Source organism: Rhipicephalus sanguineus, chromosome 7 (assembly GCF_013339695.2).
Source record: "Rhipicephalus sanguineus isolate Rsan-2018 chromosome 7, BIME_Rsan_1.4, whole genome shotgun sequence".
Classification (NCBI taxonomy): Eukaryota; Metazoa; Arthropoda; class Arachnida; order Ixodida; family Ixodidae; genus Rhipicephalus; species Rhipicephalus sanguineus.
Genome location: NC_051182.1, coordinates 31240327 through 31267792, shown reverse-complemented (window position 1 = coordinate 31267792; position 27466 = coordinate 31240327). Strand labels below are relative to the sequence as shown.

At 49.1% G+C, this 27466-nt stretch overlaps 1 protein-coding gene across 1 annotated transcript; it reads right to left on the bottom strand.

Annotated features, from left to right (window-relative positions):
- Nucleotides 1-8289: 8289 nt before the first annotated feature.
- On the bottom strand, nucleotides 8290-27268 carry LOC125759093 (uncharacterized). Its single transcript, XM_049417357.1, has 3 exons — nucleotides 26684-27268; nucleotides 25060-26589; nucleotides 8290-8793 (listed from the first exon to the last, which is right to left on the bottom strand). Exons 1-3 carry the CDS (start codon nucleotides 27266-27268, stop codon nucleotides 8290-8292), a joined length of 2619 nt encoding a protein of 872 aa, XP_049273314.1.
- Between the last annotated feature and the right edge of the window lie 198 nt (nucleotides 27269-27466).

Below are 27466 nucleotides of genomic sequence, written 5' to 3'. Positions count from 1 at the left end.
CGCGAACTAACAACTGTCACAGCTCGACAGTTAAAGCGCGCTGGTCAAATACAAAGGAGGATGCACGAAACGAACGCACAAGTATACACAGGATGAGCGCGAACTGTCACAGTTGTAACTTATTTGTTTGTGAGCAGCGCGCTCCTTTCGCAAAAGCGGCCGCTGCAGAGAGCGAAATGACCTTCGTGCTCTCTGTAACTTGAACGCAAACTTACGGTGAGAGCGCAAGACGTACAAGATAAGCGCGCGCGCAGGAGCGACCACGCCCTGTAGAGACGCACGCTCATCTTAACGCGGGGGCGACGACATTTAAAGCGCGCTCTTCGAGCCCTTCGCGACATCTCGCTAGTGATAACGAAAACACGCTGATGTACCCTGATCTTTGGGTACTGCCATGGCAAATGGTGTATATAAATAGCACGCCGTTAGTATGACTAAGAACGTGCCGTTTGTGGCGGAGTCGTTTCGCGCTGCGCGCTGGGGATAGAGAGGTCGCGAGTTCGATTCCAGGTGACAGAACTTTTTCTTCCCCGTTTTATCTTTGCCATATGTTAGTCTTTATATTTTAGAACGTCATATCCGTGACGGAAATGCGTCAGTGGAGCCGTGGTGGACCCCGGCATAAAACACTTTCGTGTTAAAAGCGTAGTGAATTATTTCATTTATAGCTTCATTGGTAGCGCAAATATTTACCTACTAATTAGCCTCTTGAAGAAGATATGGGTGGAACCAAAAATTGCAACGCCTGCGCAGAACACGCAGCACAGACGCAGCGTAAGCTAGAGAAGTGGCTCCCTAAAAGACCACCGTAATACGAAGACGTTTACCGCAAACAATTAGCATGGAAAGTAATGGCTGAATATTCACAAATTTATCGCAATATAGTCGGGATCCGGAAAGCACTTTGCGAAGGACGCTTAGACTGACGCTAAATTGACTGTTTATGAACAGCAGTGTCCAAACAAGATTGTTTCAAGATTATGAAAATCAGAGTCAAACGTTGCTGCGCAAGTGTCACAATGCTGGGCGCCTCCCTCCGCTTCCAGTGCGCATGCGGTAAATAGCTGGCGGACACTCTTAGCGCCCCGCGGAGAGCTGTCGCGCGTTCCCGCTAAAGAGTGGAAGACCTTGTGCGCCTACGTAGCTGAACAACCGACTTCTTTCCGGAGTAGGATTCAAGCTCTAGCTAGCGTGCCTTAATGGAGACTCACGAACATTACCTGGGTTCAATCGTGGTGGGCACCAAGATGTCTTTTAACACGAAAGTGTTTTATGACGGAGTCCACCATAACTCATTTCCGTCACGGAAGTGACGTCAGTAAAAATGCACTGGCTCTAATGACAAATAAAAAGCATAAAGAACTTTGTGGAATTGGATGACCTGGGAGTGGAACCCACAACCCCTCGGTCCGGGACGATAGGTGCTGGACGCTCTACCCACTGCGCTACCGACGCGCATGCTGCAAACTACATAAACGTGCCTCGTATCTCTCGCACCACCTCCCTTACACAATGCTCTTGGATGGTGGGGGCAGTGTCGCCGTCTGAGAGCGGTGAAGTACTGCCTCATGACACGAATGAGCGCCGACAGGGAGCGCTTCGGTAGTTTCAGCGCAACGGAGGCTTTTGGTGTAATATTGCATGAAACTCTACGGTAGGCGAATGCGGAGGAAGCTGTGATTCGGTTTGGTGACAACGCAGTTACGTACGTGCTTTGTTTGGCTTTCGCATTGTTTTAGCGTATGACGCGTCGTCGCCTCAGTAGTGCAGCTTCCACATGCAGCAACGGTGGTTTTCTGCCGCCTACTACTTCGAGTGCAATAGCTGCGACTAATAAAACTCCAGCATTAAGCGCCACAGAAAGGCAACGACATCGTTGTACGAATGTCTCGCGGTGAGTGCTTTGATTCAGAAAGACACGCCAGCGGGAAGCGGGACGCCTTCCTGCGTTCGCGACTCAAGCTACGAACTCTGCCTCTAGCGTTTCTTGAGCGCTGTGTGTTTATGGACGAGCACAGGCTTAGATTACCCTATTACTGGGTACCGCACATTTTAGAGTTTTATCCTCAAATGACGATGCTTTGAATGAATACCTATTGAGTACCAGTGTTTGCTATGTTCTTGTTGATGCTATCTTTGCGCAGAATTCACAATATGCTGTTTCCAATATGCTGAACTACTTCAACCTTCAGCTGCCCTAAAGTTTAATCATGACCATGGACGTTAGTCGTCGGTCTGTAGATGTGCCACTTGGCGTCAACGTGGGTGCATCCATGTCAAACATGTGCGTATTGTATCCGAACAAGTGCGTACAGGACAGCGAAGGTGATCGTCGGGAAGATGAAGTGGACAGCGTGGATTTGAGAGCTGCCGTAAGCCTTTCATGCGCTTAATTTCTTATTTCTTTCTATAAATGTTGTCATTTCAGAGCGTAGCTCCTTGGCGCCTCTTCCTCAGTTGAGCGTCCGTTGTAACCGTGTGAATGAGTGCAGCTAGAGATCCCCTAGCTAGCGCGGATCGACGCCGAGAACAACGAAGAGACCAATGGTGGGGTAGGCAATCTCTGCTTCTTACGGACGCCTCATTAGGCCAGCTGCGCAAAGAAGTGTGTCCGAGCCGTCTGCTGATCCCTGCCGAGACAGCACGCGCGCCAGCGCTCGCGACCGCGCTATTTTAATGAAAGTTCACAGTTGCTGCTCGAGCAACACAGCACCCCTTCCCCGACGCCCCTTCACGCTCCTTCAAGACGGGCGGAGCGTTTCCTCTCTGCTTGAGCAGCATTCGACGGCAGGCCTCGCACGCGGGGTGATGTTATCACATGCGCCCTCTGAGCGACGGAGGTGGCCGGCTCGTTGATCTCTGTTTCAGCCGCGTTGATCGCCCCCGCTAGCGCGCTTTTACCCGCGTGTAGAACATACGATGCGCGGGGCGATTTCTTCAATTTGGTCTTTATACGGAACATGACGGCGGCGACAAAACCCTTCGAGTGTGTTCATATGATTGCTATCGGAATAAAAATGCAGGAGCCATTCCCCCATCGGGGAAATGGGGGCAAGCTAAGGTTGGCTTGGGCGTGCGTGACCTACTGCTTTTCTTTCTTTCTTTCTTTCTTTCTTTCTTTCTTTCTTTCTTTCTTTCTTTCTTTCTTTCTTTCTTTCTTTCTTTCTTTCTTTCTTTCTTTCTTTCTTTCTTTCTTTCTTTCTTTCTTATTGCGCAATTCTCTTTCCTAAGCGTTCACTTTTATTATAGGTAGCGCCCGTCCCGGGAACGCTTCTATCGGCGTGGCGTCTTTTATGTTCTTTCCAGCATTCGTCAGCCTGTAGAGCAGTCCAACGAAAGGACCATCACGCGATCATGGAAACGCCGGTTGGGGATCCAATTTTCTCGAAATCCTTAAATGTGCAATTCTTGATACCGACCCTAGGCGTTGTGCAGGAGATGGCTTTTAGTCCGCCAACACGAAATATTCCGAAGAAGCGACGATAGCAAGTGTACTGCTTCACAATTATTTTGTATCATCGGCAGAACGCATTCGTTTGTTCAGTTCAGTTCACTTAACATTGGGCGCGTGGCCTCACCAAAGGGCTGATGGTGAACTGCTTTGTATATTAGATGCCTTGAAACAGTTAAAAGTGCATAAGTAAATGCAGCCAGCATCACTCATGTTGGTGTGTGATGTGTTCGAACGTATGTGTATATCTTGTTTTAACATTGCAATAAAAAAATGGACGCGTGGCCTAGCCGTCAAGGCACTCGCTTTAGGACCGGATGGACTCGGGTTCAAACACGAGCCATGGAAAGAAACTTAGTTTTATTCATTATTTCTTTGGGCCGCACCAGCTGTGGGTGATGAAAGTTTTTGAATAAGCGCATCATGCGTTTTCTTCGCGGCGGTCAGTTTTTTCGAACACCGCCAGCTTCCAGCTTTTCACAGGTCATTCAATAGAAGCTTCGCTTGAAGAATTATGAAGAGTCTTTAAATGTACGTACGGACGTGACTACTGAAATTTTTTACTTCAATATATCGCCATATGAAGATACGCGCCCAGCTGAGCTCACGTTTCTAATTAGGTTAGGGATTATCGTAAACGCTAATTAGACTTTTAAACTGCGAAGCTGTTATATGCGGCCGTCAAATGTTCGTGGTCACCAGGAAACTATCATCATCATGAACGGGTATGTGCCACAGAAATTGGGCAAATCCCACTACTCACCACTGGGTCCACTAAAAATGAAGAAGGCAACAGTTAGAGAAAGAAATGACTGCGAAGCGACGGCGGGGAGTCGAAGACCCCCAGCACGTACAACCGAAGAATTAAACACAGAGGAAGAGATAAATTCTAGGGGCACAAATTTCTTCGAGTGGCGAGAATCGAACCCGCGTACGCACCATCCGAAGGCGAGCGGCTAGCAGAGCACAGCATAACCATACATAGTACAATATAGCAAGGGGTAGGAAAGGGAAGTGAGGCAGAGGAGGACAGACGTGAGGCTGAGGAGGAGGGAAAGCAGGAGAGGAGAGAGAGTAAAACGTACCATAGAAAGAAAGAGAGAAACAGAGAGAACGAAAGGCAGAAAGAAAAAGATGGTGGGAAGGAGAGAGAGAGAGAGAAATGAACTTTATTTTTGACCAGGCTCTTGGTGCTTGAGCCCTAAGGTGGGTGGCCTCCTCAGTCCAGGTAGCCATGGCTCGCTGCCGCCGCCCGAGCCCTGTTCACCAATCGTAGCTGGTTGTCAGGGTCTTGCGTCACCAGCAGAGCTTCCCACTGGTCTTCTAGTTCTTTCTCCATGTCTGCTCCTTCCTCTGCGTTTCCGCTTGGGGGTGATGACGGTGGTACGTCCGGATTGTTCGAGCAGTCGAGCACCATGTGGCGCAGGGTGTTGCGCGTGTCCGGTGGGCAAAACTTGCAGTCCCGCCTGTAAGTCCCTGGATACATTGCGTGCATCAATGTTCCGTGCGGGTAAGTTCCGGCCTGGAGTCTTCTCCAGGTCACCGCTTGCTCTCTACTCAGACTCTTGTGTGCCGGCGGGTACCGCTTCCTCTGCTTCCTGTAATGCGCCAAAATGTCTGAATACTTCTTCGGTATACGTTCATCCTCGTTGTGACAGCCATCGGTACGTGTTCTCTGCGTGTCGGAGATGGCTCGGCGTGCATGATCTCGAGCCGCAGCGTGCGCCGCCTGGTTCCCCGCGAGAGACTCGTGTCCCGGTGTCCAGAGGATGGTGGTTTCTTCCACCTTCGTGCTCTTTAATACATGGAGTGCTGCCTTTCCGATCCTTCCATTCATGCACCTTCTGCACGCTTCTTGCGAATCCGTGATCACGGTAGCCCGCGTCGTCTTGCATGTAGCGATGGCTAGGGCTATGCCCAGCTCTTCCTCTGTGCTTGCATCCTTGGCACGTATGGATGTTGCTGTCAGTTCTTGACCGTTTTCGTCGACCACGCTGATTGCAAAACGGTCATTTGTAATGTAAGCCGCTGCGTCCGTGTACCTCACGTCTTCTTCATTGCTGTTAGTGCGTTTTAGTGTTTCCTTTAGCAGTTGTATCCTAGCGTGTCTTCTTCCCTTGTCGTACTCAGGATGCATGTTTCTTGTTATATTGCTTATGTATAGGTTGTTTCTGATCTCGTGCGGGATACGCTGAGGAACGTGCATGCCATCTTCGACTTGATAACCTAGATCTTGAAGTAGGGCTCCACCCGTATTCGTCAGCTTCAGTCTCTCCAGCTGGTTGACATTGTGCGCTTCCACGAGCTCTTCCCATGTGTTGTGCACTCCCATTTTAAGCAGCTTTTCCGTGGATGTGGCGGGCGACAGGCCTATGGCAATCTTGTGGGCTTTTCTGATTAGAGTGTTTATTTTAATCCGTTGACTGTTCTTCATGTCTACGTATGGGGTCCCGTACGTGATAATGCTTGTGATCAGCGCTTGTATAATTTTCGTGCAATCTTCTTCTTTGAGTCCGTGACTTTTGCTAGTCACTCTTTTGATCAGATGGCTAACTTGTAGCACGGTTTTCTGGATCCTTTCCAACTCTGCTCCTCCGGCCCCATACTTTTGAATCAGGAGTCCCAGGATACGAAGCGTTGAAACCTGAGGAATTATGACGCCTCCTACCTTCACTTCCGGGTCTCGTGTCTGCTGCGGTTGTCGGCCTCTTGTGCGCTTTCTTAGCACTAGGAGCTCAGACTTTTCTGGTGCGCACGTCAGTCCACATGCTTCCAGGTATCTTTCTGTTCTGTCAACCGCTTCTTGCAGAGCATCTTGCTGTTGGCATGTGGATCCTCCCGTAGTCCAGATGGTGAGGTCGTCAGCATATATTGCATGACCAATCCCTTCTATTTCTTTCAGTTCCTTTGGTAAGGAGCTCATCGCCAGATTGAATAACATCGGAGAGATAACGGAGCCCTGTGGCGTACCCCTCGGCGGTATTTCAAACTTCTCGGAGCGCAAGTCGCCTATTCCCACTGTGGCTGTCCTCTCTTTCAGAAAAGCTCTTATGTAGTTATACACCTTTTCTCCGCAGTTATAGACGTTCAGGTGTTGCAGTATGGCTTCGTGCGACACGTTGTCAAAAGCCCCTTTCACGTCTAGTGCGAGGATGGCTCTCTGGGTGTGCGTGTCCAGTTTGTCGATAACTTTTTCCTTGATCTGCAGTAAGACGTCTTGCGTGGACAGGTGAGCTCTAAATCCGAATATGGTTTTTGGGACATGTCCGCTGTCCTCGAGATATTCGATCAGTCGGTTGTGCACCATGTGCTCGTAGAGTTTTCCAGCACACGAGGTGAGAGAAATAGGTCTTAAGTTCTGAACCGTGATGGGCTTGTTGGGTTTAGGAATCATGATTACGTCAGCATGTTTCCATTCCGGTGGGACTTTACCGCTTTCCCAGCAGTCATTGACATACTTTAAGAGAGCGTCTAGAGATGGTCCATCTAGGTTCCGGAGTGTCTTATTGTTTATTCTGTCGTTGCCCGGTGCCGTGTTGCGGGTGAGCTTGCTGAGGGCCCTCTCTATCTCTGCCACCGTGAAGGGTCGATCCAGTTCTGTGTTTGGGTTACCTCGATATTCATCAAAGTGCGAATGTACATTGATGTTCCGCTGCGTACCAAGGAACTTCTCCTTCACTTCTTTGATGATGTCTTGCGCTTCCTCCGGGTGGTTATGTATAAGTCTGTGTACTTTCTGTTTTGCTGCGCTCTTGGTCTCTTTCTTGGCAAGGAGAGTCTTGAGTATCGCCCAGGTACGCTTGGTGCTTAGGGTTCCTTGAAGCTTATTACATGTGTTGTGCCAGTTCTTTCTTTCCAGTTGTTCCGAGTACTCTTGCGCCTCCTCGACCAGCTTGGAGATCCGAACCTTGAGTTTGCGGTTCCACTTGTGCCGTTGCCAGCGTCTCGCGAGTCCCCTCCGCGCCTCCCACAGGTGCAGTAAGTGGGGGTCGACAACGGGGGTGTCTCTCGACAATTGGATTACCCTCGTGTGCTTCTCCGCTCTTTCCACGACTTTTCGGGTCCACATTTCGATGTCGTCTATCGTAGCATCAACAGCGCTCTCGTCTTTGCGAAAGGCTTGCCAGTCCGTTATCTTGGCCTTTCCGATCTTTGTCGCCGATTTGTGGTGTGGGATGATCGTTTCTACTATGAAATGATCGCTGCCCAAATATTCGTCCATACAGCTCCACTCATAATGTTTTAGGCCTTTTACGAACGTGAGGTCAGGACTGGTGTTTCTTGATACACTGTTGCCAATGCGCGTGGGTGTCTGAGGGTCGTTGAGCAGGGTAAGATGGTGGTGTTGCGCCACGTTGTGCATATCTTCTCCTTTTTACTTTGACGCCGTATAACCCCAGGCCACATGGCGAGCGTTAAAATCACCAACCACTATTATTCCGTTGCCCTTGCTCAGCTTTTTCACCTCTCGCATTAGCTTGTCTAGATCCTTTAGGTGGTGCTTTGGCGGGCTGTACACGTTTAACACGAAGAGGCTTTGCTGGTGTTTTTTCTCGGGCACTATTTCCACGAGGGTGTGCTCGATGCGGTGGTGGATGCAGTGTTGCTGAGCGTTGATTGTCTTTTTGGTCAGGATTGCTGTCCTTTTTTTACCGTCGCTGACGTGAGTGAGGTAACCACTCACCTTGAAGTCTTCAGCTTCGGTTTCTTGTAGGGCTATAACGTCTGGGTCCAAGTGCATGCATAATTGTGAAAGGTTACTCCTCTTACTCCGTATAGAATGACAGTTTCCATTGCCAAATTTGAGCTGTGGGTGTTGCTTGTCGTCGACTTTCTTCTTAGTTGGCCTCGCCATCTTTCTTGCTTAAGGTTTGCAGGATCTCAGCTTCTCTCACTGGGTACTTAGGCTTCTTTCGGGCATTCTCTCTTTCTTCCAGCGTGTGAATGCGCTGACTTAAGCTTTCCCCCGATTGCGTCATTTTGGTCTCTAGTGCCCGAATCTGATTCTCCATTTCGCTCTTGAGAGTTTGGAACCCAGTTTGTAGCAGCTGTGTTACCGTGGTCTCTACAACCTGCGATACCTTGGACATGATGTCGTCCATCACGACTGTCATATTGGCGTTGATGCGGTCTTCAAGTACCCTGAGGTCGTTCTGCGTTACCTTTGTTTGATTCGCCAGTGTTGCTGGCTTTGGTTGTGGAGGTGATGATGGGGGTGGAGATGGCGGACGTGATGGTGGTGTTTGAGAATTTTGAGTCTGTTCTCTTCGTAGCTGTTCTATTTCTCGCATAAGGTATTCGAGCTGCTTTTCCGTGCTAGCTTCCTTCTCTTGCGTCTTCTTCTTTTGCAGGAGAGAGAATCAAAGAAAGAGAAATACATAGAGAGCGAGAGAAAGATAGAAAGAGGAAGCGAGAAATACAGAGATGGAGAGAAAGAAATGGAAGATAGAGGAAGAAATAGGGAGGTGAGGAGGAGGGGAACGCCACCAGCTCCGGCGCTACCTCAGTCTTCGCACGACTAGTGCGGAGCTTCCCTACTTTTTTTCTGGCTAAATGTCTCATTAGTGCTTTTTGGGGTGCTTTTATTAAGCTTAAGTGCACCCGATCCCGTCTGCCCCTCTCTTGAGATTGGGGTATGACTGGAAGCCGACAACCACAACAATGATCAATAAAAATTATGTTCGTATATTGTATGCTTTGCCTCAATGTCAACGTAAATATTATTATTGTAAATTATTCCTAAACGTAGTTCAGATATTCTAATATATCAAAAACAATGAAATGAAATAGACGAGCACACCGACGAGGTCAAGGTATCATTGACGGAGCCGCCGCAATGAACATCAATTTATGACACCGTGAGAACTGTCACGCCGGAAAGCCAGATGAACTACGTTTACAGGTGCACCAAACATATATTAACACGAAAGTGTTTTATGCCGGGGTCCACCAAGAATTAAGTGACGTATTTCCGTCACGGAAATGACGTCGAAAAAATATACACAATCAGATGGCAAAGAAAAAAAGGTACCGTCAACGGGCATCGAACCCGCGACTGCTCGGTCCGCAACAGCAGATGCCGGGCACGCTATCGACTGCGCCACGGTCTTTTTTTTTTCTTTATTGTCTTTTTTTGTCTTTATTGCAGGGCTTCAGTTTTCAACCGTGAGAAGAGAGTACATCCTGTCTACAATTGTTTCATGTGCAACAGCAATTCCATGCGAGGTACCCAATGGGGTACATCACAGACTCTGGAGGCTTTACCAACGCGTCTTTTATATCTACCACTTTCCCGGTCGGCTAGGTGGTGTTGACCTCTGGGAGTGATAAGGTAAAGTAATTCGTCATTGCTGTGGCCTCCGCGACTAGCACCTGCAACGCGTTACGCGTCCGCCCCATTCGGCGCGTTTTCAATAGAAGTTCAGTTTTGTCAATGCCTTAACACACCGCGAGGTGGCGACCTTTGCCCAAGCGTCGTAAAAGCGTCGGCTTCGCTCAGCATCACGCTAATACAAAGCAAAAATAGCTCTGCGACGCGCGCCTGCCCAATGCCACCTATATTCTAGAGGGCGCTGGCCTGCCTCACCTGGCTGTAACACCGCGTTCCATGCTCACGCGCTCGCCCCGAGAAAAATCGCGGCAGGGCTACCGGGGCGGCACGACGCGCTTTGCGTTTCCCTCTAGTCCGGCCGTGCGTCCAATATGCGACGCTCTTCTGGCTATCACACCTAGTTCTCTGATTACGCTTTCACCGCTAACTACTACAGGTACCACAAGGGTTTGTTTAATCATTTAGCAGGGACGTTAGTCATCGGGATGGAGATGTACCACCAATCACCAAAGTGGGTGCATACACGTTAAATGGCGCCATTAGCTGCCAGACATCAATATACATTGTGCAAATTTTCTTATATGAATGTACAGTAAGCATTCAGTTATTTCTGTAAGGGCACGCTTTACTTTCGTGTTATTCCGATTCCTATGACGGAGGGATCAACCGTGTTTTTTGTGCAATCGGAGCACTGGTGTTCGCCCTTATTTTGATAAATAGCAGCACCATAGTGAGACAACGCCCTGCACTGTTACAGGAATGTTTGCCGTAAATAATGATGCGCTGAGAACAACGAAGAGACCAATGGTGGGCTCGGCAATCTCTGCTTCTTACGGATGCCTCATTAGGCCTGCTGAACAAAGAAGCGTTGCCGTCATGTGAGTGGTCGGTTTCTTTACACGAGCTCAGTGTAATATAGATCACCTGACCTTTGGAGCTCTGAAGAGGACCAGCTGTGGTCGGTTAGACCTAGTGTTTGCTGCTTGGAAATGCTAGAACAGGTCAATGCTTAAATAGGGCCCAGAAGATTTCCCTCTGGCGGATGTAGTTTTGTTATGTCATTCAGGATGATGTCGGTAATCGTTCTTTGGGTCGTGGTAGGCGCAGACCATGATGGAGGACGGTTGCAGTTGTGCGGCAAACGGCTCAGTAAGTGTATAGCTTCTATTTCACGTAAACATGGACGCCCATTGTTCATAAAGGGACACTAAAGGCAAATAAAAATTTATGTCAGAGTGAAAGGTCAATGTTTGAGAACGTCTAAAACGTCAATATTAATCAATAGCAGTGCTCTAGTAATCGATGAATTAAGGTAAATGAAGGACGCTATATGCGCCACCAGTGGGGCGTTTTGGAACGAGCCCGATGACGACAAGAGTCCCGAGTACATATTATCACTAGTATTCAAGCTACTTACGATAAAACAAGAACATTCAGAGCATAGCAAGACGTAATAAAATGCTGCTTGTGCGTTTCTGTTTGATTCATGGAAAGAATCACTTGAAGTTACAGTGGAGAACGGCGCGGGTTGTGCAAATGTTCCGTTTTCGCAGGGCGGCGCTCCTCTCGCGCGGTCGCGTCTCAGTAGTAGTTTGCTTATCGCGTACTGCTGCGTGTGCCTTGCACGCTGATCAAAGTCGCGCTAACGGAAAGTTCGAAAAAAAAATGTCGTGTTCATGTGATGTTGCGTAATGTGGCCTTCAGAGCAGAAACCACAGCGTCGGCTGCCGGTCAGTAAAAGCGGGCAACATTGGGCAAGGCAACTGCTACGTCAGGAGGCCTTTTCAGGCGCGCGATTTGAAGCGCGCTAACGTTGTACGGACCACTAAAACGTGATTTTCAATGAAAGTATGCATTTTATTGGCATTAAACAAGCACGGCGAGGTTTCTGGAACGCTATTTCAACCATAAACGTCGACTTAACATTTGCCTTTAGTGTCCCTTTAATTGCAAACCACCCAAGATGTGGTATCTACACTCTTGTCCAAGGCGCTCGCACTGAGAGAAGACAGGAGGGGCTATGACTTTCGTTCATGGGGCCGTAAGGGGCTTAGGTGAGATAAGGGCGCTGATTTGGTCGTGTAACCTTTGTGATTCTGCCAACAGAACAGAGAAGCTCATAAATCTTAGCCAAAATGACGACAAAGATCCCTGCAAAGTCAAGCAAAATTCACAACTGTTACTGCTAACGCACTCTTACCGCGGGGCTTATGTTAAAGCCGATCTTGAGCCTTCCTTCTCCCAGAAGACAATTAAAACAAGACGCCGACCACGATAAAAGACGCTGACCACGATGTCTGTTCCTGACCAGACGGGTTTCCGTCCAACCCTCGACTTCCTTCTCCCTGTTCGCAGCATAGCAAATTAGGTATGTGCCACAGAAATTGGGCACACTCCAGTACTCATGTATAGTATTGGCCTCGAGGCCCACCACTGGAAACGCCGGCGCCACCGTCGGCGTGACGTGCTTGGAAGGATCACGTGGTCTCAGCGGCCGCGTCGGCTGCTTGCGCAGCGCTGCCGCGTGCTTTGAAAACGAGTTTCAAGTACCACATGCGCTGCTGTCTGTTCAAATACGGAAGTTTTCTCTCATTTTCTGCTCAACTGACACCATTGTAATAGAGTGGCTGCCTCCGAAGGCGACGAACATTGGGCTCTACCGCTCGTTGCCGCAGTGCCGCGCTTACGCAACGGAGCCCAGTGTCAGCCTGCACCGGTAACCGCAGGACAAGAAACTGCGTTAAGAATGGGTTGTAAAGCTAAGAACCGGCAAGTAGCCATCGGCTATGAGTCTTGTGTGCAAGAAGCACTTCCGCGACGAATACTTTCGTTACTGCGTCGGGCCTGCGATGTTCGGTGAGTAGCAGACAGCGCGCACTGAGGCGATAGCTCGCGCGCGCTTCCCGCCGGCAAATGATGCTTATCTGCCACAGGATGAAAAATGCGCTACCTTGATCGTCGGCCCGGGGCCGACGATCAAGGTATGCGCAAGTCATTGTTTAGATACGTTGAATGAAAAAACTCACAGGGTCGCTCATGCATTCGACAAAGATGACTAGACGGCGAAAGCGATCTTCTTCTTGTCAGTCGATGTATTGATTCTCCCGCGCCCCCCCTCCAAAAGCGTTCTGCACCTAACGCGGTTTCGCACGGCTTCGGTGACCGATTACGGAGGCAATGCAAAGCGACCATGACGTGTGAATACGTCATCATGTGACGTCACGTTATGTGACGTCATAATGACGCTACATGTGTCGGTGACCTGTGACGTCATTATGACGTCATATGGTCACGCCATCACAGGACAATTATTTTTTGCATCACTCGTGTTCACGCCGCCGACGGGCAATCTTCCCGTTTGATGAGGCATCTAGGGCTTTCGCCTTCATAAGCTACATGACGTTTTGCATTGCCTCCGTGATCGGACCACCGATCACGAAGGCAATGCAAAGGGACCATGTCATGTGAATACGTCATCATGTGACATCACGTTATGTCACGTCATGGTGATGTAATAATGAAGTTACAAATTTAGGTCGGTGATGTCATATGGTGACGTCATCACGTGACGATTATTTTTTGCGTTACTCGTCTTCACGCCACCGACGTTCAACCTTCCCGTTTGAAGAGGCATCTAAGGCCTTCGCCTTCATAAGCTACGCGACGTTTGCTGGTGGACGTACATAACGAAAGAGTGAAATGCTGCGGCTGTGTGCTCCATTTCTGTTGGCAATAACATTTTTTCAGTCAAGCTTGCGTTCCCCTGGCGCAAACACTATGGGCTAAAAAGCCCAAATTTATTTGTGCCACTCTCAAACCCACGTTGGGCCTCTCCAACCCCATGCATTTTCGTGGAGCCTCATTTATTTTCCTGGGAAAGATATGCCACCCTGTTGGCGTTAGACACGACTCTGCTGCCAAAATTATGGGGTACTCGCCAAATAACTACTATCCTGTTTTGCGGCTGCTGGTTGCTGCAATAACTTCTATTTTATTCACCGTTATTTCATGCTAACGTAGGTGCTAGTTCACAGCCGACGTTTGCAGAACAAGTCCGGCGAACGTTACTGTATTTTCTTTCTTTTCCTTGGCGTTGCATTTTACTATACATGCTCGGTCTCGTGGACTGCTTCTCCTTCCACCAGCAATCTCGAAGTAGTGAAGCTTTCGTCTATGGATATGTTGATGACAGAGAGTGGCAAGTTCCCTGAAATTCAAAGGGAACGATAATTAAGGAGCATTAAAAAAAGGAGTCGCATTTGGTCATGTTTTGTGTGAGCACGAAACAAAACGAATGCACTGAATAAAGAAACAGAAGCAGTGGCATTTCCCCATTGAGAGGACCGATCAATACTCAGTGCGAGACAACTTATCAAATGACATTGAAACGCACACAAATTTAGACCGAATAGAAAAACACTGAATCGTCGGGACGGCACATCACAAAGTTGCCATGCGCACCGAAGCCGTAGTTGTAACGAAATTGTTTTTGAACTGCTCTGTCCGCGCAGCAGTAGTTGTTTTTGTACCCACAAATTCTCATATTTTGCGGCCTAAACTTCACAGCGCGGTGCCAAAACGCGCTCGTAGCAAAAGCGAAACGATCAGTACGAACATACATGCAGACGTTAATACATGCAGAGGCACCGCCAGTCGTCGCGAGCCCGTGCGATCGCTGGCTTGAGGCTTCTTTCTGTTATGCTCCATTTGGTTATACAGGCAGTCTACTCTACCGAAATATTTCACATAGTTTGCACTCAGCGAGTGACTACCTTTTACGCTAGAAGCCGGTTCAGGGGTCTCCAACGCGGTGACCGCGTGAAGCGGGTGCTCGGTTTTCTGCAAAGAGACAGCGACTGTAGACTATGTTGTGCTTTCAGTTCGTCGAAAATAATTATTTTGACAGTAAAGAACAAAGTGCCTTTCGAAAGTACTTAGAGAAATGCCCTGGAGGGCTTCCGCGAGGTGTTTTTGTAGAGTGCCGATAGCAAAACGTATGGGGAGCGCGCTGGCGGTATCCTACCTAGCACGCAATCGGGGCGCGTCCGATAGAGGGCGACTCCGTAACTCCTCGCCGCCAATAGTGTAGCAAGGCGGTGGGAAAGGAAGTTAGGGTGGAGAGGATGGTGGTAAGGATGAGTAGGAGGGGACAGGGTAAAGCATAGCCATGTATAGTACAGCACAGCTAGGAGGTGGGTGAATGAAGTGAGGGTGAGTCATGTGGGTGTGAGGAGGGAAGGGAGCGGGAAAGGAGGAGGGGAGAAGGTAAATGATAGCATAGCATGCTAGCCATAGCATAGTATAGTAAGGGGTGGGAAAGGGAAGCAAAGGTAAGGAGGAGGGAGGGTGTAGCATAGTATAGCGGAGGCGAGTGGAGTGTGGAGGCCAGTTGGAGCTTGCAGACATGCAGGTGGTCAAGCGGAGAGGAGGTGGAGGTGAGCGGGGATGAGGAGCAGTGGCGCGGATGGTAGGGCGGAGTCGGGCGTGGTGGAAGGTAATGTGCAGCCTTGCCGAGCGCAGGTGGTGTGACGTTAGTGATGGAAGAATAGCTGGCTGTGCGTGTTGGTTCAGCATATTTTGAAATGAAAGGCGTGACGACGACAACGGACAAGAGGGAGAGTCATACACACACGCTCGGAGCACCACTTCCAACAATATGTGTGTGTATGACTGTCCCTTTCGTCCGCTGTCGTCGTCGCTCCTTTCATTAAAAAAAAACAAGTGAGGGATGGCACATAGCTTTGCATTGTTTTGCACCCCTCGCTGATGCTTCCCCTCAGCTCCGCTTCCCTTGGTGTTTACGACGTTAAGTTCCCTTGGTATTTACGACATTAGGTCAGTTAAAAGCACGCATAATTTTTGGATGTTTTTTATAAAAGTGCGCGTCTATCCAAATGCGTTACATACATACCAACTGCAGACAGCGCTTGGATAAACTTTTGTCGGCATTGCAAACGTAGTTGAAGTCCAGGTTGCGCTACAAATAAATTCTGCGCAGCTTCTTTTGTAAAGACGCCACAGGGGAGGGGCAAGTGCCAAGCTATGAGCTCTCGAGCTCCCCACCCCCGGAGACTCCCAATCCTAACGCGAGACACTGAGGACGCTTGCATGCCCTTGTTTGAAACGGTCTTCCAGTTACCGAGGCTGAGGGAAGCGCATCTACGTCAAGTGCAGTGTTTCAAGTAACGCAATGATACCTTCTGTAAGCTCCTTTTATCACGTCCAGATTGCGGCGTATCATCTCCAACCAATCTGATTTAACGGTGCTGTTTCATGATTTCATCTACTCTTGATTACATGAGAGCAAGACATTTTGTTTTACAAATTCGATGTACTGCTTGTAAAGTACACTTGGGCTTAAGGAGCAGTGTTTGGATTCACCTAATAAATGTTTTTCAGGGTTAGGGTCGGAAAAAAATTGCAGCAGCTCAGTAAAGTAGAACATAAAAGCAACAGGAAAATACATAATCGAAACGACAAAAATAGCATAAAATTAATTGTTTTGGAACATTAACTTCATTAGAAGTGCATTAAAAACTAAGTGAGGAATAAGGGCCCCCGACTGCGTAATTCTAGCAATTTTTAATGCTTTCCGGGACCGATTAATCCTGACTATTGCTGGCTAACACGTTCGATAATGTTCGATAGTATTGTCGTAGAGCAGCAAGTCGGGCTAGTTGGTTCAAAGTCATTTTAAAGCTTATTAATTCCGCTAGTAAACACGCACAAAATACAAGGAAAGACAGGTTTCTCTAGTCTTTTGTGCGCGTTTACTAGCGCAGTTAATGGGCTTTAAAGTGAATAGCATTGTCGGTTCCCGCTGTCATAACGTGCTGCTTCCCACGCATGGCAGTTTCCTTCGAAAAAATTTAGTGAGCTATTTATATGCACCATTTACCGCGGCGGTACGCAGTACTCGGAGCTGCTGCAGCGTGTTCACTATCACCCGCCAGATGGCGCGAAGGGCGCGCTTGAAAAGTCGTCGCCCCGCTTGTGTTTCGTCGGAGGCAGGACGTCCGCGCGCCTCCTACCCGTACTTTGACCTACAGGGCGTGGTCGCCTGTTCTCGCGCGCTTATCTCGTGAGGGGGGAGGTTTTTACGTCCTGTGATTTCACCGAAAACTTTGCGTTGAAGCTATAGACCGCACGAAGGTTACTTCGCTCACTGCAGCGGCCGCGCTTGCGAAAGCAGTGAGCTGCTAATTAGAAGAGCCAAAGTAGGGACTAGCTGGTTGTGCATAGTCGATACTTGCAGCGCGCTGCTCAAGCACAAAGAAATAGCAACTGCAACGGTTCTTAGTTCAAACTTGACCTGTTTATACCTGTGTGTTCTTTTCGTGCGTCCTTTGTGTTTGAGGAGCGCGATGCAAGTGTCGAGCTGTGACAGTTGCTGCATCGCGCTCGTCCTGTGTGTGTTCTTTTCGTGCGTCCTTTGTACTTGAGCAGCGCGCTCCGAGTTTCGAGCTGCTTGCCGTTCTTCGTGTGGCATTCCAGTTTGTTGCTATTGCATTCATTGGTTCGCCCTTGCGTCGAAAGTGTGACTTTTTCTACGCATATACGCAAAAACATTGCGAAGCAATTCAGTGTGTAGTAGACATGTGCGCCGGTGTTTCCACCTCCGGCTGCAGCGCGTGAACGGCGCGGGGTTCATCGGACCGGTGGTGGCGTGGCGCGGGGGGGGGGGAGGAAGGGGGGCGAAGCAGTGAATGCGATAAGTACACGCCGTAATGTTACATGAACGAGGGCTAGAAGCCAATGCTTTTTGCTCCGATCTCACTTAACTCTACAAAACGCTGGTGTATGGCAATACGGCCGCTCCCGGGAGAGAAGCGGTTTTCGGTCAGTTTGTCGTATCAGTGGGCCTTCGCGAAGCAGTGAGATCACAGCGTGTAGAAGGTATACGAGCCGTTCGCTGGGGGATGTCTGCCTAAATAGCGCGCGTGCCAGCGCTCTTGACCGCGCCCTTGTCAAATATCACAGTTGCTGCTCGAGTTACGCAGTCCCTCTCGCCAGACACAGGGAGTTTTAGCTTGTACATATACTTCTTTACGTTACCGTGTTACCGGATACCGGATGGACTCCGCGCATGCGCGAACATTTACGGAACGTAAACTACTCGCCTGTTAGGCTTTACGTTTACGGCCATATCTCGCAAATCCACCTTCGTTCGTGGCTACTCGCGATATCCACTTTGCGGAGACTCCAGCCGCCGAGTCAAAATAGGCCGAAGTGCGAGTGCCACTTACGATCACCTTGTTTCAACCGGATTACCGAGGCTATAGGCCTAGTGCGCAGCAGTTTTGACTGAACAAGTGGCGCCGCCCGCGGCGCGGTGCGTTTCTAGTCAGTCGCGGCTGAGAGCGGGTGCGTACGGGCGGAACCATACCAACTCGAAAGGACGAAGCTAATTCGCGGTCAAACAGGAGTGTATCGCTGTCGCAACAGCTACAGAAACGCTGTCGGTAAGCTGCCAAAAATAAAATTATATGGATTTATATGGAAGGCTCACGAGAACGAGCGATGACAGCGTCGTATAAAGGCGGTGCGACCTGCGAGATAAACAGACGCTCTTAATTTTTTAATGCTTTCCTTGTTATAGATGGCTTGCACCGACGTCACGGAAACCCCGTATGTTGGAGCACCAGCATGTTGAGACGCGACGCTATAGCGATGCCACATTAATGCTATCAAAACATCACATGCAAGTTATTTCATTACGCACGCGCAGAAGCGCTCCTGCCACGTCGTTTTCACATTGTCGCAATTTGTTTGTCATCAAAACCAATATCATACCGAATTGTTTGTCATCAAAACCACCATCAAAACCACCTAGAATACCGAAGCCGAAAACGTGAGAGGCCTAAGGCCTCTGACAGGCTGGACATGTGGCGCCATCTAGCGGGGCTTGGGTGAACCAGGCAAGCACAAAATTGTTATTGCACGAACATCGGACATTCTACTCCCAATGTAAATGCCTCGCAGCGGCATAATTACGAATGAGTTGCCTTTTTCACAATTTTTTTCCCTCAAGAACACTAAGCGAAAACAAACGTGGTCATGACTGTGGTTACACGAAGCGTCACAAGATGTCGACACCATCGTCCGGTAACCCGGTATTGATACACCCCTTTGCGTATACCGGGATACTGCAAACGCTAAAAACCTCTTTTATGATTTCGCCACAATAGTAATTCAATATTATCTAAATTAAATGTAGTTGAAATGCAGTTATCATCACCATTTAGTGGTCTGCGCAAACTCAAACGTTTACGTACCGACGTGAAGGTTTACGTTTTTGGTAGCTAAAAACGTTACTAAAACTCGAGTTCCGGTAACACAGTAAACGTAATCCGGTAACACGGTAACGTAAAGAAATATACGTTCAAGCTAAAACTCCCTATCTATTTCTGCTCCTTCGCCTAGCAAATGACGGGTGGGGCGTTTCCTTCTGCTTGAGGAGCAATCGACAGCAGGCCTCGCACACGGGTTGATGTTATTCCGTGTGACAGAGATGGCCATTTTGTTTCATCTCTGCTTTAGCCATGTTTCTTGCCAAAGTTCGCGAGCTTTTACCCGCGGGTAGAACATACAATGCGCGGAGCGATGTTATCGATTTAGAGTTTATACGGAACATGACGGCGTCGGTGAAAATCTGTCCTGAGTGTCCATACAATTGCTGACGCAATAAAAAATATACAAAAAACTGTCGAAGCGGGCTCGCCATTTTCCTGGAAAGCTGCATCGTCTCCGCTGTAAAGAGTGCGTCCGTTGGAAGAATCATATAATCCGACGCCTTTCCCATTGGTTTCGTTCTCGCCTTCGATACCCTTCTTATAGGGACATCTCCTCGCCACTTACTTCTTTATAAAGCACGCGTACAATGTCAGCACTAAGCGTTGAATCTATCATGATTTCGCGCTTGTCGGCTGCAGTCTGTTATCTCTGCATCCGAGGTCGCATACGCACAAAATGGAGCGAAATCAGTTAATCGCACACGATAGTCGTGCGAGAGAAGCAAGAGTGGGTGGGCGGCTGCATAGCAAAGCAGTATGGGAGACAATTCACAACTCGAGAGTATGTACCCTGATGATGTCACGTGAATCACTGTCCTGGCATCACGAAGTGCACCAAAAGACAAGAAACGCCAAGTGAGAGTAACGCGCTCGTTGTTTTTGTTTTTTTGTTGTATTTTCAGTCTGTTAGGGGCCCTTATAAAAACAGGGCGTGCAAACACGGACACAGGAGAGTAGTCAAGACACCAGAAACGCCGCTAACAACTGAAAAATCACATAGCGGCGGAACCGAAGGTAGACACAAATATTTATCTGCGCATTTCCACGTAACAGACCATACCTATCAATCAAGTGCGAGTACTGGTCTACGTGAGAGATAGCTGTTCACTCCCACGAGTTTTCTGTTATGTCCGTGTTTCCACGTCATGTAGTCTTAACATGAATACCTACCAACTAGCTCAGCTATATTCGAAGTTTGCCATTCTCTTTACGTCTGTATTTATTTATCGATTTACTCGAGTACGAATGAAAGGTCAAAGTGTACTAACGCACATATATATATATATATATATATATATATATATATATATATATATATATATATATATATATATATATATATATATCTTACTTATCTATTTTATTTATTTATTCACAGTGTACTACGTCCAAAACTCAAAGAATATGCTATCCAGCGAATTGTGTCGTCGCCCTTTAAGGCTGGAAGACGCGGCAGCGTTAAGGTCAGGCAATACTCGAGATATTTCTGGAGAAGAAAAAGATACTACAACTTCTGGGGAGCTATTCTCGATGCGTTCATCCAAAGGAGGTGTCCACAGTCCATTTCGGCACAGCGCATTAAGTGATTAGAAAAAGCGGTGAGCCGTGATGTCACCTCGCTCTTGACCACGTCGCCGCACCGAACCCGCCAGCACATTCCTAGTGTAAGAAGAGAGTGGACGAAATGCACAATAACAGGAACTTGTCAAGTCTGAATTGGCATATGAATGTGTGTCCCAGATGTTTGAGAACGATGCAGGGAACGCGTACCGACCTTAGTGCTGCGTTAAACGAGGGCCCGCATTTAACCTAAACCAATGGCTAACGCTATCAAAAGAAATGCACCGAAAGTCGGATCTCTGAGGGCTGCGTTCGTTGCATTGAAGTGCATTCCATCCCTATGATGTGTGTCGAGAGTGTTTGAAAGCTTCGTGATGTCATGATGGCGCTGCAGAACAAGAACCGGAAACATGGGGCGCGCTTCTCGCCGAGCTCCCGCTATTCAGCGGACGCTGAGATGGACAGTTCATTAAATGGACACATCGAGAAGAGGTCATCCGGCGAAGTACTGTATTTTATTTCCAGATTCCCCATTCGAATTAAAAGAAAAGAGTAACAGCGGCGCGCCGCAATTATTGCGCGGCGGCGGTGGCGGCGTGGTCTCTCTTGGGACTTCGGCGGCAGCGCAAGCGGCGTGACCATAAACAGGCGGCCGTGGCGGCGGCGCAGCGGCGCACACCTCTGTAGTAATCGAATTAGGAGCTGAAAGAGTATCCCGCAAGTAATTCTGCAGTACGTATCCTGTTCCCTCGCCTCGTCTTCCTCTACTCTGCCTCTTTAGCCGTGAGCACAAGTCACAATGAAATTATTTATTTGCCTGACTTAAATAAATCATTCGTCCTACTGGAGCTATAGTCCCCGTTATCATCAGACCTTGATGATGTCGTACACAACAGCTCGACTAACAAAGGAACTTTGTTCTCATGCTGATCATCTGCTGGAATACGCCCACTGCAGGGCAAGGCTTCTGCTATGATTCTCTGACGAACCCAGTCCAGTGCTTGCTGTGGCGACGTTATCCCCATAAACTTCTTAACCTCATCTGCCCGCCAAACTTTCTGGCTCCACCACGCGGAATCCAGTCTGTTACTCTTGATAACCAGCGGCTATCTTGCCTGATCGCTACATGCCATGCACATGCCCACTTCTTAATTTCGACTAAGATGCCCTGAGCACCCGTTTCTTCTCTGACCCACTCTGCTCTTTTCTTCTCCCTTAAGGTTACACCTATCATTTGTATCTCCATGGAACGCTGCAACCTCGTCAATTATTACCCGGCAACAATTTTAGTGCAACAAAACTGTGTTGTAAAACACAGCTGCCTGTGATATGAAGGGAATGGCAATGAAATGCTTCTTATCTGATTTTTTTATTTAGAAATACAGTGCCCCAGTGTCTACTTTCAGCGTTCTTGTGTATAGAAAATACTATCTGAAATGCATGTGCCATAAATTCGTACGCTTTAGCAAAGAAGTCGAAAAACTATTGTCAGCAGGTTCTTGTTCTTTCGTATTGTTTAGTATCTTCGTATTGTTTAGTACCTTCGTATCTTTGAGCACAATAAATGTAGATATGCGGCCCCATAGCCACAAATGGTGGGGGAGGGGGGGCGGGTAAAATAAAATTTTACGTACACAATAAGTGAGCATCTATTACGTGGACAGTAAAAATGTCTTTCACCCGTTCGTAGAATGGAGCTGCAGAGGAGCCCCCACGCCCCAGACGACTTATTTTTTCGAAAAGAGGCCATATTCCTTGAAGCATAAGTTGTCCTCCTCAGGATATCTGAAAAGAATATATGACGCACCGATGTTCCTCGCAGATGCAAGAGAGTTTTCTCGTGCGATGAGGATCGCCACTGATATGATGCTTGCGTGCAAGGACTACATCATTGCGATTAATCTTAGTCCACTAGTGATCAAGGTAAGTTCACATTTTTATGACTCCTATGAAACGAGCATGACGAAGCAGAAATTATCCAAAGTGCAAGATCAACAAGTGCTCTTTTACCAGAAAGATATACCATAATCCACCCTTCGAAGTGGGAGAAAATATGGGCAGCTTGGGCTAGTGGTGAGAAGTTGGACTAACAGCGGAGCATGTGGCCGACCTCGATTATTAGTAAGGTCTTAATATGAAATGTCTTAATTAGAAGGTCCTCATTAGCGCGGTATTAATTAGGAAGGTTGGGAATAGCATGATCCTAATTAGCAAGGTCCTTTCTCTGTTCCTGTCTGTTTCATTCTCTCTGTGTTTGTATCCTTTCTCTTCCGTTTATCTGTTCTCTGCTTCTCTTTCGTTCTGTTCACAATGCGCGCGCATTGAAAAAGCGCCTACGGTGCACATCCCTCGAGTCAACCTCATGATCTTAATTAGCAAGGTCCTCCCTCTGTTCCTGTTTGTTTCTTTCTCTCTCTGTGTTTCTATCCTTTCTCTTCCGTTTATCTGTTCTGTGCTTCTCTTTTGTTCTGTTCACAATGCGCGCGCATAGAAGAAGAGCCTACGATGCACATCCCTCGAGTCAACCTCATGATCTTAATTACCAAGGTCCTCCCTCTGTTCCTCTCTGTCTCTTTCTCTCTCTGAGTTTGTATCCTTTCTCTTCCGTTTATCTGTTTTCTGGTTCTCTTTCGTTCTGTTCACAATGCGCGGGCATTGAAGAAGCGCCTACGATGCACATCCCTCGAGTCAACCTCATGACCCTAATTAGCAAGGTCCTCCCTCTGTTCCTGTTTGTTTCTTTCTCTCAGCAGCGATCGCAGTTGTTCGGAACAGCTGAGGAACGTCCTGGCGTTATCCGAGTAAACTGTAGATGGAATGCCACGCCTGGAGGTAAACCGACGAAAGGCAAGGATGAATGCGCATGCTGTCATGTCCGAGGTTAATTCTAGGTGCACCGCCCGTGTCACCGCACAGGAGAAGACGGCAATATAAAGCTTCGCAGACTGTCGAGTAGACCGATAATAAAGAGGGCCGCAAAAGTCGACTCCCACGACGTCGAACGGTGACGTCTCCATTATGCGGTCTTTCGGTAGTGGTGCCACTGGGACTGACGCTGGATGCAAACGTAGGCGGCGACATGCCAAGCACGACTGAAGCACTTTCTTAACGGTTGGTCTTCCCTTTAAAATCCAAAATCTTGATCGGAGGTCCAGAAGCGTAACGAGAACTCCGGCGTGTAGAAGACGGACATGTGTAGCGGGTATCAAGAGCCGTGAAAACACGTGGTCACTTGGTAATAGGATGGGTTTTTTAAGTTCCTCTGGCCCCTGAAGTTCCTGTAAGCGGCTTCCAACTCTGAGCAACCCATCCTGGTCAATATCCGGCCGCAGTGCTAGGACACTTGAACGTGCTGGCAACGGCTGGCCCGCGTGACGTGCAGCGACCTCTGCTGGGAATGCGGTTTTCTGAACAAACTTAATCCAGTATCTCTCCGCGTGATCTATTTCCAGGGACGTCAGCGACCCAGACAATGATGCCTGCCTTCGGGAGGCGTTGCAGGAAAACCTCAAACTCCAGGCGGTTACTCTGAGAAGCCTGGAGAGTGAGCTGTACTTCTCGAGGTCCAGTAGCGGTGTGTGTGGATGTATAGCTTGCGGTGAGACTGCTGTTGGGCACACGGACGCAAGTTCGCTGTTCAGGTCATAAACCGTCAGCGCAGAGAAAGGACTCAAAGGCCAGCTGCCCTCGGGTTTGGTCAACCAAGGAGGTCCCGTCCACCACTTCGTCTCTCGTGTTAAAACCGCTGCCGATACTCCGCGGGTCAGAAGGTCTGCTGGGTTGTCTGCGCTCACGCAGTGCCGCCATTTGTAGCGTCGAGTCAAAGTCTGAATCTCTTGCACACGGTTCCTTACGAATGTCTCCAAACGGTGAGCATCGCCAGAGATCCAATGTAGCGCTATCGTTGAATCCGTCCAGAAGGAGGCGACACATGACGAGAACTCGGTTAATTTCTGAATGTAATGCCATAATCTCGCCGCTAGAAGACAGGCAAGAAGTTCTAAGCGTGGTAGAGACATCGGCTTCAGTGGTGCAAGGCGAGATTTGCTAATGAGGAGTCGGACGGTAACACGGCCATCGTCTAGTGGTTGGCGTACGAACACTGCGACTCCATACGCATGAGGACTGGCGTCAGCAAGTAAATGTATTGTAGCGCGTCTCTGATCTTGCGATGCCCATGTGAGGCAACGTGGAATACGAACGGTAGATAGAACAGGCAGTTCCGACACCCACTTCTTCCATAATTCCTCAGTGTCAGGTGGAAGAGGCTCGTCCCAATCGATGCCTTGTCGCCATAACCGCTGAAACAGGATACGAGCTGGCACGTGAAATGGAGCGACGAAGCCCAGTGGGTCGAATAGCCTGGCATATGCTTGCAAAACGGTTCGCTTCGTTGACGGTTGACTGGAAACGAACGTGATTACGCCTTGCGTAGTGATAATGATGTCATCTGATGAGCGGTCCCACAGCAGACCAAGCACCTTGGACTTAGAGCTCTGCTCGGTGACATTCTCTAGTGAGAGGCCGTCGTTCAAGAACTGGTCGCAGAGAAGGCGGGAGTTTGAGCACCATTTTCTCAATTCCATTCCCGCATCGGTAATGATAGCATTCGCTTCTCGGTAAATCTCCAATGCCTCCTCTTCGGAAGACGCGCCGATAACTAAGTCGTCCACGTAGAATGACCGTTGTAGGCGGGCGACGATGTCCGGGTGCTTCGTCTTCCATGTTTCGAGGTGGTGCTGTAGGGTTGCTGACAACAAGAACGGGCTGGAAGATGCTCCGAAAGGAACCCTGGTCATGCGCCACTCGATGATTGTTGGGACGGGATGCTCATGTGTCGGTAATTGGTCGATCCACAAGAAGCGAAGAGCATCTCTGTCTTCCGATCGGATCCATATCTGGAGGAAGGCCTTTCGGATGTCCGCGGTGAGAACAAATTTGCTGCTCCTAAACTGCAAGAGTAGCTGCAAGAGTTCAGGACCCAGCTTGATGCCTTTATCGAGCATGTCGTTCAAAGACGGTTCACCGTATTCATGCGATGAGGCATCGAACACGACGCGGACCTTTGTAGTCACGGCCTCACGTCGGACTACCGCATGGTGAGGCAGGTAGTAGACGGTCTGTCCAAGGGGTGCCGATGGCACTACTCTTTCCGCATGGCCTTCTTTGAAGTACTCGCTGATGGTGGCATGGTACTCCTTCAGAACTTCGGGATGATGCTCGAACCGCTGAAGCTGACGCTTGAGCCTGGTTTCAGCCACACTTCGGCTGGTACAAGACGTGATACCTGGCGTCTTGATCATGAGCGGCACGACGTAGCGTCCTGCGCTCTTGTGTATTGCGCTACGAAGGTGGACGAGCGCTGGGTGCTGGCTGACGTCGTCTTCTTGGCCGTCAGTTATACCGATGGCGTCCAAGCGCCACATCTCTGATACGTCTACAGGTCGGACTTCAGTGCGCCAGTCGTCGGAACAAGCCAGGAATAAGGCAGTTGCAGTGATGTTACGCGGTGTCGAAGGATGGTAGACGTTAGCGCACATTCCTTGAATGACCCAGCCAAATATGGTCTCAACTGCACAGAGATTGTCGGTGAAGCGCTCGACGCGTCCGGTCACTACCCTCCAGTAGTGGTCTGAACCGATCAAAACGCTTATCGTAGAGTCTTGAGGTTGGTGCCCTTGAACTTCGTCAGCCAAGGTCAGATTGCGGTCACGCATCATATTGATGACGTTTGGCTCTAAAGCTGGACCCTTTACGGTGCAGACCTCTGGCACCTCCAGAGCTTCAACATCGACGACGATCGGCTCAATACGTCCACAGAGCGTGACGTTCACCCTTCGGCACTGATAATGTCGTGGGTGCTTTGACCCGCCGAATGTATAGACATCCATCTCTTCATATCCAGTGGAAGGCAGGCAAAGCTGCTGCGACAAGTCCTTTCGGATGAACGTTCTCTGGCACAGAGCCACGGGTTCCAGATGCCCACACTGTGGTTGTTTGCAGCAACACCGATGACGAACGCGTGCTGCTAGCAGGAGCCGTTGTTACGCGCTTTTCTCGCTGTGTGGCCACCTCTCGGTTTTCATCTCCAGTCGGTTGTGGACTGTCGGATCCTCGTCGGCCCCAGATGTCGCACAGAGCAGAAATATGGCGTCCTGAGCATCGGTCGCACTTAAGCCAGGCTGCGGTTCGGCAATTGCGAGAAATGTGCCCTGGTTTCCCGCACCTGAAGCAGCAGCTATTGCTGGAAAGGCGCTGGTGCTTTTCTTCTGCGGATAGCGCGGCCCGGCAATCACGCGTCAAGTGGCCTGAGATGCCGCAGAGGGGACATATTGTCTGTGCAGGCCTTGAAGTGGCACCTGGCGCTGATGACCGTGCTGTCAGGGCTAGAGCGGACGGTAGATGTGGCGGTGATGAGGCGTCCGCAGACTTGCGGTTCGTCGACGGTCTCCCTGAAGTGGCCTTCTCGCGTGACGCTCGACTCTCCTCTCTACTTTCGACGTCCACTTGAAGGAACTTCAAGATTGCCTTGACTTGCTCGTCTCCCGATTGGACTGCAGAGTCCGCGGCGTCTGTGCCGGTCTTTGTGCGCTTTCGGTACTGGATCGCCAAGTCCTCTGGCAATGAGCGCATCAGCACCCGGTGCAAAACAACCGCGTACTCTGAAGACGGCATGCCAAGACTTTCCAAACAGCCGGTCCTGAACTGTATTTGTTTGTACAGGTCACGCAGCCTTGCTACTTGCGACGATGTCTCGATTGGTTCGATGGCAAGGATGCTGTCGATGTGGTCGTCGATGAGAAGGTCCTTTCGCCCGAACCTTTCGGTGAG